Genomic DNA, 11865 nt, shown 5'->3' on the forward strand with positions numbered 1-11865 from the left:
TGCCCAGGCTGCATGCCAACTGCCTCAGCTTATGAAACACTTAGCATGCCAATGCACTAGACTAGTGCTGTCCAACTTCTGCGGTGCAGAGGGCCGGAATTTCTCTAGCATACATAGTGGAGGGCTGCTAATGGAAGCCAGTTTTGACCAGGGCTATGGAGTCGGAGGCAATTTTGGGTACCTGGAGTCGGAGTCGCAAAAAATGAACCGACTCCAACTCCTACTACATTTAAATAGGAATAAAAAAAAAAAAAATAAAGCAAGTTTAAATGTCCCAATTCACAAACAGTAATAATTAATTACTTCTCTGCTATAAGAATAAAGCCCAATGCACACAGTGCATAAACGAACACGTTGAGTGACCATGAAGCATGCTATTCATTGACTGTATGCTTCACTAAATACATTAGCATATTAAAAACAGAGGAGTCGGAAGTATCAGAAACTGAGGAGTCAGAGAATTTATCTACTGACTCCACAGGCCTGGTTTTGACCACTCCCCTTTTTTAACCCGCACCTTTTTCAAACCACACCCATGTTATCAAAATGGTGGTAGCAAAAACCCAAATGCTTGGTCCTCACTGCAGGGATATAAACCATCATTCATATGTGAAAGAATTAAATTATGTCAGATTAAGACACACCCTTAAATCTATATGCCTGCTCCTCCCCTGTGGGTAACACAGCAACCCCCAGCACATAATTACACACCTTAGGGAGCATTTAATGGCTATTTCCAACTGCTAACAAACTCCCAGAACAAACCCCTGCCAGGTTCACCTCCTACAGGCAGCATAAGGCAAGCAAAGTATGGCACACATAGGCAGCATAAGGCAGGCAAAGTGTGGCACACATAGGCAGAACTCTGCCTGCCCTATTCTGCCTGTGTGTGCCATACTCTACCTGCCCTATGCTGCCTATGTGCCATGCTCTGTCTGCCCTATGCTGCCTGTGTGTGCCATACACACAGGCAACATAGGGCAAGGCAGTACATACAATGACACAATGCTGGCACTGCTCCTACAGTGTGAGGTGTGAACAGGTGACCAATGTGGGTGATTACAGCCTGAGCCTGAGGTGTGAACAATGCAGGGGGTGAACAATGCAGAGACTAGAAGGTGTGAACAGTACAGGGGATTACATGTTTAAACAATACAGGGGGATTACAACCTGAATCTGAGGTGTGAGCAATGCAGGGGGCAGTAAATCTCAGTACTGATACCATTTAAAGCTTACACAAAGGTAAGCCATCAAAGCAGCCAGACAGGTGTGGGGCCACACAGAGGGGGTTGCGGCCCGCCAGTTGGACAACACTGCACTAGACATTATTTATTTGGAGACTCATGATTAGACATTATGAATTCACAAAAAGCAGCTCCAGTGGTGTAACCTGTGCACTTGCTGGATAGTGTGTTGTGGAAGGGGGTCCTTTTGCAAATTTTGCACCCAGGCCCATAGGTGATAAATTGTTTTTGAGCTGCTCCATGATAAAGGAGCAACAGTGTAAACAAACACATGCAGCATTATTCCCTTTAAGCCATGCACTTGTGTACAGATATAACAAATAAGCAGCACAAATGGAATTTTAATTAACTGTTTTGTTTGTATTTGGCCTACCAACATCGAATCACAGATTTTTAATTGTACCCTTAAAATATCATTTTTGCACAGTCAAAAACAAATTAGGAGTGAACCTGACAAGCAGAACTGATAGAAAGGGAACAGCAAGAAGCCTTCATACTGGGAGGAAGAGTTAAATATTTTCAGTGTATATCTGTGCATAAAAATGTAATTCTAGTGCCATTAGTCCTTAAATTGCTTGTCAGGACAAAGATGTCTGTGACCAGAATACAAGTGCTCCAACCTGTAGACTACAAGTTCTGTGGCACCTGAGCAGAGAAGACCATCAAACAGGCCTCATCAGGTCTGGACTGGACATAAAAATAGACCCTGACATTTCAATTACAGAGACCCAAACAGCTCAACAAACAGTGACTGTATATGGCATCTTACAGCAGCCCCTGTGGCATTTGCCAGAATCCACAGATTGCCAGTCCAGGCCTGGGTCCCATCAGAACACTGCACTATGCCCCTCACCTGATTCCAATTTTAGAGTTCATCTTCTCAGCAGGTACCACTTCCTTCCTGTACGCCAGTTCCTGTGATTAAAATAAAACAGAATAAACTGCCTAAGCACACAAGAATCACCCCTTACAATTTAACAGTATAAAATTTCCATGGAGGGGACCTACTAGTCATGGGAAACAGGATTTATTTGACAGGCTACAGATCAGTTTGGTCACTAAACATTTACCAGGCTAGGCAACGGACACACTGACATATTCAGAAGGCAATCACAGCCAGCCTGTTAAGGGTGATGGCCCACAGGAAAATTAGTCACCTGCAGTAAAGCTTGGATGCCAAAATGCCTTCCCATCTGCAATAAAGTGAATTGCCAGTGGAAAAGCATATGTGTCACTTTGTTTTTGCAGAGTGGTCCGAAGTTGCCTCCTGCAGGAAACTTTGTGTGACTTTGGTAAATGAATGAGGCATAGGCCTTTCCACAGGCGATTCACTTTATTGTGGGTTAGAAGGCATTTTGGGAAGATTAGTCGCCCACAGTATTTTGATAAATCTGCCCCTAAGAGTTTTATATATAACTATTATATGTGCTTTCCCAGTAACAGTGAATAAGTGATTTCTTGGAAGCAACAGTCTGAGAAAGGCTTTCAACCCATAGGTATTGAGAGAGCCATGAATTACACGTACATAGCACTACAGACATAACAAACATGACAGATTATTTTTAAAATAAAACAGCAGAAAAACAGATGTTCAGCACAAGCCCTACTCTTTTGGCCCATGTTGAACAAATGGGTATATTTAAACACATTTTGCCCATAAAATGCCCCATGTTTCATGCCTATGATCACTGCATTGTAGTCATAAGCCATGCAAATATGGGCCCTATTAAAATATGAATGGCAGCCACCATGACTACATCCCTACATCCAGGGATTTGATAAATCAGGCCTACATTCAGTCAAAAGTAATGACTTTCCATATGCACTGGTATTTACTGGGAAGATTTAGAGAGCATTAGGTATAGCCTATGGTTTTGCATACAGTCTCTATTTGCCACTGTGTGGCAATTATCTAATATGGTGCATATAAAGAAAAAAGGGTCCATTAAAATGTATATAAAAGGTGGCATGGGTTTGAAATGGGTTTAAATTCAGCATCCAGTAATAATTACAAAATGACAGTAAGGTGTAGGCTACTTACTGGGTAAATAGAAGTCGATCCATCTGGCTGAATAACTTCTGCTGCCTCTACACTGCAAAGCAATAACACACGGGACATTTATAAATAAATATTGCTCACTGCCAAAGCACCAGGTTTCTACTGCAATTTACTCACGTGAATGGTTCAGCACAGTATTCACTAAACATGGTGACCATAATATCCAAGACTATTTTGGCCTGTGAAACAAAAAAACATTTTTAAGTGCAATAGCCCCTAAGAATGCACTGCCCTCGGAAACAACAGTAAACAATATACGTTGGGAAACAGTTTATTAACATAAATACAAATTAACAGCAAAACACAGATGTCTATACATCTACCTATGTTTAGGCTGCATATGTCTAGCTCGAACCAATGTAAGAAAATCAATGCCTGTACTAAGTGCTACATAAGGAAGTTATTGTCTAGACTGTCTGTGCCAAGAACCGTAACATGCTATTTTCCATTCTTTCCTATCTCCTCTCGCTTCTTTCTTTATGTTAAATAAAATTCAATAAAAACAATTTAAAAAAAAAAAAAAAAAAAAAAAGAATGCATTGCCCAAAACATATATCTGAGCTAAATCAGTTACAGCTGGGCATTACCTTTGTCAAATCAGTTGCGGTGCATTCAATGAATACGTTGCGAGTATTTAAGGTGATTCTTGAATGATCCCCTACATGAAAAGATATACACACTTTACCAATGCAGTTGAACGATGCAAATAGTAGATGCATTAATGACAGAAAGCAGCATGCTTGCATTAACAGGTGAATAGTAAAGGTCTGTATTGCTGGAAAGGAAATGCAAAAACACCTATTCTTGATTACAATACGCAGCACTTTCAACCTTAGCATTGCTAATTCTACCTTCTTACCATTGATGATCGGCGGCATGGACAGCAGCACTCCGTTGCGGTCATAGATTACTGGATAAACAGGCTTATCCTCAACAATGTGCAGATAGTGCTTCATATGGCTGTCAGTCTGGGTGAGGAACACATGATCAGTTCATTATACTGCTCCAGACAAGGGACACAAGCAATGGTAAGAGAGGGACTTTCCTTCCTATTACCTTTATGGACACTAACTGTATTATTGTTTAGATAGCAGTTCATGCAGTATTCAAGACTGTGCAAATTCCTAGGTGTACTGGTTTTTGAAGAGCTCCCTAAAGCCCTTTAATGAGGAAGGGCTGCGTAATTCACAAGAACATTTCTTCTTTGTAAAACTACAAAGGATTCACTGGTTCCAGTACCCATGCTGCAACCCAAGAAAACCTTTAATATAACAGGACTCCTTAGCAAATGCCTCAATAATGGCAAGCTAACCATATCGCTGCTGCCTGATTTGGTTTACAAAGTATTTTTTGAATAACAGATGCAATATGGTTTGCCTCTGAATACACAAAATCCCATATATTTATGGCCACTAAGGTTGCGGTTTTTATTTAAGCTTATTAAAAGAAAAAAAAAAAAAAATCTGTTGTACAATTATCTATACATTCTTAAATTAAATATAGTAAAATAGTAAATACAGATTCTTGATAAACTAAACTTCTCCATTTAGGCATGCAAGTAAATAAAATCACTACTAAGGTAATAAGAGGGCTAATTACAGCCCTGTAGAACCACTTCTGTAGCCGCTATTCAGGCTATGGCCATTTGTGCATCCCCTAAGAGAAAAAACTAAATATGGAAGATTATTAAAGTTGATTGAGCATTTTCTGTTAGGGAAGTCCTGTGGCCCACCAGCTGTTAAATTCAACTTCCTGCATCACCAGAGAGCACTACATAACATAAGGCTTGGTACTCACTCTGTACAGGTCCATTAGCTCTGGGGCTGTTAACTCCTTGCTTTGGTTCAAGGCCTTAAATTTAATACTTGCAGGTGGTTTAGCTGTGTATACAAATGGGCCAGAGATAGTGTCCAGGTCATGTGTGCCAATTGCCACCAAAGTCCTCCGCCTGTTAATTAAACCAAAATGAATGTCAGACTTGCAAGGAATAACATGCACCGCTGCCCCCAGCACGGCAACAAACTATTCATGTAGATATGTATGCACTGTATGTGTGTACAAATATGGTACACACATATACATACAAAATCACAAAGCCAGCTATAAAAAGCACAGTTATCTGTAGAAGTTATAGGTACCTGCAGATGTTCTGGTGAAGCTTCTCCTGCAGATCAATGAAACTATCATATCGTTCCTGAGTAAATGTAATGTTCCGGAGTACTGCAGCCACTGCATGGGGGCGAACTACAGCAGTCTAGAGGAGAAAACATGATGAATGCCTAAAAATCTTATTGTAAATTAAGTAACTCTTATCTAATAAATACAGAAATTGATTGTGTAATAGAGAGAATAAATGTAACCAATATAAGGTCCAATAAAGCAATGTTTCCGCTGTACAAGTTAATGGGGACAAATTAATGGGGAGTGCTCTTCTGAACTCCTTTGCAATCTGCATTTGTTTTTCTAGTTTCAAGATATAAGCAGTATTTACTGCAAAATAATGAATTTGAATCAGCAGTGCTATGAGCTGTTCAGTTTGGCCATCCATCTATCAGAAGATAAATTACTGAGCAAAGAAGAGTCTTCTGATGTTTATCTGCTTCAATCCGACCAGAGAGTCTAGTAGCTGAGATTGGGGTAGAGTTGCACCAGTCAACCATATCTAGAGCTCTGAATAACACTGGTCTGTATGGGAGTGTGGCACAAAAGAAGCCACAACTTAAAAATGTTGGAAAAAGGCTTTGTGGTCAGATGGGATTGCATGCATGGCACACATTTTGACAACTGTTGACATGCACTGTTGACAACTCATAACAAAAACATAACTAAACTTAAGTGTAGGTGTTTAACATGTATAAATAGGGATGTACCTCCTCTGTGATGAAAAGTCTCTGCAGCCCTTGATCTGATGGAGTGATCCTCTTGTACCTTGGTGCTTCTAACCTGCAAAGGAAAATATTATACAAATATATTAAACATATATATTTTTTTACTTAATGTGATATGGGAAAATGGCAGCTCTAAAGACTAGCCCCTTAAGAAAAGAAGGAATTAAAAGTCATTAACTAATCAGCAACACACACAAAAATAAAAAAAATTATTATTTTAGTGTAATTATACACACACATTTTAGGTGATTTTACTGACATTAAGTAGGGTACATTTTGCAAAAGGCTTTACATTTCTGTGAATTAAAAGTAATCCTTTACAGGCCATGTTAGTAAAGCTAAGCAATTATTTTACCATGTTTAATCACTGTTTGGTCAAAGAAGGGGAATTAAATACAAATACATATATATTATACCTGCCAATGTAATCTGTATTCATGTTTTAGCTCATATTTAAAGGAAAACTACACCCCCAAAGATACTTAAGGATTAATTATATTTTAGTTAGGATCAAGAACAGGGTACTGCTTTATTATTACAAAGAAAAACTGAATTATTTAATTAAACCGGAGTCCATGGGAGATGGCCTTCACATAATTCGTAGCTTTCTGTATAATGGGTTTCCAGACAAAGGTTCCCATACCTGTAATACTAATTTAGAGGGAATAGTTTCTGTCAGTGGACTAAATTTTAGCCAGATTTACTAACTCTTTAAAGCATCCCATGCATGAGTAAAAGTAAAAACCAATTGCATCTTTGCAAGGGAAGGAATAAGGATGAATACTAATCACTTCATGCCAGTGTGTCCCTTTCAATTTGTCAGGGCTGGTTTTAGGGTAGGGAAGAAAGAGCATTGTTTCCTAGGGTGCAAGCGTCATAACAACTGCCAGATATTTTCAAGGATGCCCAATCTGTTTTCTAGCTGCTGATGAACAGCAACTCCCTGCATCTCTCTAATAGCCTAGGTTTCCCCACCCCCCTTAGATAAGGGTCCACACATCTCTAAAAGCATCCATGACATGCATTGTTACAAATCCCAATAAAAGGAAAACAACAGTGAACATATCCATTTTTAAGCCAAATCCTATCTGTAAACTGTCACAGTGAGAAAAGGCAGAGGTTCACATACATAGCATATACAGTGATTGGACCCCAAAGATGCTCAAACTTGACTGGGGTGCCTCTGACTTCTGAGGCAAGTTTCAGGAGTGGCAGAAATGTATTAGCCAGTTGTTGCCAGAATGTATTATGGAGAGTTGCGCCCATGCAATCCAACATCGGCGCTTTCGGTAGACTAACAAATAATTTTTGAAGATGAAAAGAAAAGTATCCATTGCCTCAGCTGCAGACAATGCATCAGTTCCCCATTAACCCTGTGTCAGCATCTGATAATCATACCTTTCTTTGAAGACCTGTAGCCCCCGCACCAGCCCCTCTATGCACAGAAGGTCATAGCGGTTGGCAGGTACATCAATCTTAAATAGAATAACATCGGAGGCACCTTCTGCCTTTACATCACCCTTCTCCTTGCTGATAATCTCACGTTCTGAGGTCTGTAACACAAGGGAAGAAATGGCAGCAACAGAGAGCAAATATTTCATCGATTCGTAATCGATTCATGACGAAAGGGCTTATGTTAGAGCTGTAAGCTATTGTATGCATGTATGTACTAAGTATCTAGAAAATAGGGATAGCACCTTGTTCTTGAAGGAGGAACTAATCAATAACAGTGTGTTTTTTATTCTCAAACAAATCATTAAGGTTGAGGAGACTACCTCATACAGATAAAAGCAAACAAAAGGAATTCTGGGAATGAATTCCAAACTCATAAAAAAAAAATCCCATTTACATGGGTTTATCCTATAGGCTAAATCCATGTAAATGAGATTTTTTTTAGGAGTTTGGAATTCATTCCCAGAATTCCTTTTGTTCTTTATTCTCAGTAATCGACTGGTCCTCAGTTTATGCCCCTATTAAGCTGGAGTTCTAGTTTAAATTGCAATCCAGTTATAGAATACTTGTGGCAGATCAGAACGTACAGTGCAGCTGTGGGGGGCAGAGGGCACCGAATGTGCTAGCCATACAGCCTGCACACTTGTTGGGTGGACTGGTACAAACAATATTAAAAATATGCAACTCAGCAGGGTGGCTAGCTCTGCAGTCTTGCTGTGCTGGTGTCCTAGGTTTGATCCCACTAAGCGTCGGTTTACTTCCACACTCAAAAAATACACAGGCAAGTTTCTGATACAACTGACCACTGTGTGGAAATGTGTTAGGGACACAGGATGATCAGCTAGTGTTGATGTAAGATACCCATTAGTATTATTATTATTATTATTATTAACATGTCTTTATAAAGCGCCAACATATTCCACAGTGCTGTACAATAAGTGGGTTTATACATTGGACATACATTATTACATACAAAACAACCAACAACTGATACAAGAGAGTGAAGAGGGCCCTGCCCAAAAGGAGAAAGTGTTGAGACACAAGGTGTGGGAATGGGCAAGATCAGAATTAAGCAGTGTAAGATACGTAGCACAGGGTATTGCTTTTAGCAGCCTACTAAGGTTATGCTTAACTAAATGAGGGTACGTTTTTCTAAATAAACATGTTTTTAGAGATCTTTTGAAGGCAGAGAGATTGGGAGAAAGTCAGACAGATTGTGGGAGCGAATTCTAGAGAAGAGGTGCAGCCCTTGCAAAGCCTTGAATGCGAGCATGTGAGGAGGGAATGAGAGAGGAGTTGAGGAGCAGGTCAGTAGAGGAGCTTAACAAGCGGGTTGGTTGGTATCATAATCATGACTTGCCCAAATGTGCTCATCCAACACTCAATTGGCAAAAGTGCAGAGCAAGCATTTCTGTGCATGGAACCAGATCATCAAACAAACTCCTGTACAGCAAAACAAGTGATGCCATGTAGAGTGTAATCCCCAAGATCCATTCTGGAACCACCATACTTACAATTTCATCCAACTCTAGGCCAAATTCAAAGCAGAGTTCATCAAATTCTTCATCAGCTGAAAGAGAACGATATTGTCCAGTTATAAAGGATAGTTCATTTGATCAATTCTACTGCAATATTTGTACCATAACTGTGATCTCATTTGTATCCCCAGTCTAAATGTTGGTAACTGGGTGTTCAGTTTTGGACTCAGAGGACCTGTGCAGCTGGCTGAAAGTTTGAGTACTTACCAGGTGGCTAAGGACTATAGGAATAAAAGTGTATGAACCCCAAGTATAACCCACTTACTGTAAGTGCGGCCCAAAGCGTGGTACAGCAGATCCCTCTTTACACTGACAGTCGGCATGGTTCTGTAATCACTACACCGGCCCGCACCAGCTCACGCAATTCTCACTACCAAGCCGGCAACACATGTAGGGCTGTCCCTGGTGCCTGAATCCCTTTACTATATATCAATTGAGCGCACAAACCATTCCAGTTGAGAGAACGACATATAAACTACACGCCTATAATTTATTTAAAACAAGAGAATGTAGTCACATATCGCAACATATCTGCAGAAATTAATCAGGCACTGCTTCGGGCAGGCTTCCCTTTGGTCCTGTGAGTTACATCATCATTTTTTGCCTCCGGCCTATGCTACGCCTTCCTCCAGAACCAATAAAAATAGGCTCAAACATCAGTCAGCCAATAAGGATTTGGCATTGCTTGACAGCTTTCCAAAGAGGTTTGGAACGCAAGAGTAGGGACCGTAAATTAGGAAACTAGCAGCGTTGGCGCTTTTCCTGTGCCTGTTGTTGACTTGATCCTTCTGCCATTGTCTGATATATTTACTACAGCGGTGCATGATCACTGCAGTGCCTGTCAAAGACCTGCGATATAGATGTTATGCCTCTATAAGCAGCGGAAGTACTGAATTATTGAAGTTAAAATTGAACGCAACGCACTTTAGTGTTAAATCTTGTTCTGTTTCACGTCTCCCTCCCTCTGTCTATTCATACAAAATCTGTTCTCTGCTTTAGCCATTCCATTGAAAGCCATAGTTGCCATCACCAGCCCTATAATATAAGACTAATTCCTACATGTGACAGCTGCCCTAGTGGTGACAGCCTATTTTTTTTAACATTTTGTGTTGCAATTTCCCCCAAGTTTTGAAAGGTGTTTGAACTCCACAAGTGTTTTCAGCAAATAATACATCCAATGCCTGCCCCCAGTCAGCATAATCTATAGCCCACAGAAAATGGTGAAAAATCTGAAAAAGCATGCTCCTCTAACGTGTTATGTATGTTGGGAGCATTTACTGGGTAAAATAGACTGCAAAATAAAAATGTTTTCATTATAGTTAGGCAAAAATGTAATCTATAAAGCCTGAAGTGCACAGATGTCTAACATTTAAACCAAAACTCCAGTTATGTTCCATATGCCCCCCCTGCCCAAGTCACTGATTGGCTACTGAGTGCTAACAGCTTAGAGAGATGTAAAGGAGGAAGTAGAGTTCTGGCTATTATGTTAGACATCTGCCAACTCCAGCCTTTATAGATTACATTTTTGCTTAACTATATTGAAAACATTTTTTATTTTGTAGGTCAGATTTTAGCCCACCCGCAAAATCTTGTAACACAACAGCACAAGATTTTGTAGGATCCTACAAAATCTTAACCCCACAGTTTATGTAAACTGGATGATGTGATTTGTTCCTGCATCTACATACACCTTTAATAGAAGCCACATATTGAAAACACATTTTGCCTGGCTAATTAGCAAGAAATGCAAATGCAGACTGCAGTATGTGCAGCCATGCAGGATGTGGATATATTATGTGGTCGGTATTAAAGGGGTGAGGAGGCAACCTTACCGGCAATCAATCTATTTCAATTAGACACCATAATCTTTTATGTTGTCGGCATGCAGCGTTCCCTTCTGTAACCCCTTTTTGGCTGTAAAACAGACAATGACCACCTAGGAATGTTTAAAGCATCGGGTACACTTGACTCTAACACACAGGATGGGCCTTCGCTATGTGGAAGGATCAAGGGGGAGGTAGTACAACTACAACTCACTTATGCCGTGTGCAAAAATAAGGATTAAAGGACAAGAGAAGGTTCTTGCAGCAAACTCAAATAGAAATGAATTATTTGTCAAAGACAAATGATCTACACCGTTAGCAATACTCACAATACCAAAGTAGAGAAAGTAATGTAAAGATGCACCACTGTGGAGAGTAGTTGCTAAGCAATTCTTTATACTTATTGTATCCACATTAATGGTCAGGATCCCAAACAGCAGATGTGGATCACGGAGAAGACAATGCCTGATACCCTTGTCACTACTGTTGTCCCTTCACTAAGGCAGTAGAGCCTGTAAAGGCAAATACTCCCAGCTATCTCTGCTGGTTGGGGTAAAGATTCTGCTCTTGCTAGCTATTACTGAACATCTCCCGTCCCTAGAATGTGTTATTACAAAAGATATTCTGCGCTTACTAAATCCTTGGTCACGGGGTTCCTGCTCCCCGACTTCACTAGAGATGGTGGCTTTCTCTAGGGCCAAACACTTCTGGGTCGTGTGGATGCCACGCTTCCTGGAGTACATCCACACTGCTGAGGGCCAAGAAGGAAGATCCACCCTAACCAAACACTATATTAAAGTGTGGCAGGAGGAGGTCATACCTATGGGCCAATAAAGTACAATATGTAAATAGGAAAAATGG

General features: G+C 40.3%; 1 protein-coding gene across 2 annotated transcripts in view; it reads right to left on the minus strand.

The window, feature by feature from the left end:
- Positions 1–11762, minus strand: part of farsb (phenylalanyl-tRNA synthetase subunit beta) — a 34925-nt gene extending 23163 nt beyond the window's left edge. The window contains 11 exon segments of one of the 2 annotated variants that reach the window (NM_001015711.2): positions 2098–2159; positions 3286–3337; positions 3421–3482; positions 3891–3961; positions 4163–4271; positions 5101–5251; positions 5442–5557; positions 6174–6246; positions 7590–7744; positions 9158–9213; positions 9447–9746. In NM_001015711.2, the coding sequence (NP_001015711.1) occupies positions 2098–2159; positions 3286–3337; positions 3421–3482; positions 3891–3961; positions 4163–4271; positions 5101–5251; positions 5442–5557; positions 6174–6246; positions 7590–7744; positions 9158–9213; positions 9447–9504 (965 nt within the window). In that variant the 5' untranslated portion in view covers positions 9505–9746. 2 annotated transcript variants of the gene reach the window in all.
- Positions 11763–11865: the final 103 nt, after the last annotated feature.

This window comes from Xenopus tropicalis, chromosome 5 (genome assembly GCF_000004195.4).
Source record: "Xenopus tropicalis strain Nigerian chromosome 5, UCB_Xtro_10.0, whole genome shotgun sequence".
Taxonomy (NCBI): Eukaryota; Metazoa; Chordata; class Amphibia; order Anura; family Pipidae; genus Xenopus; species Xenopus tropicalis.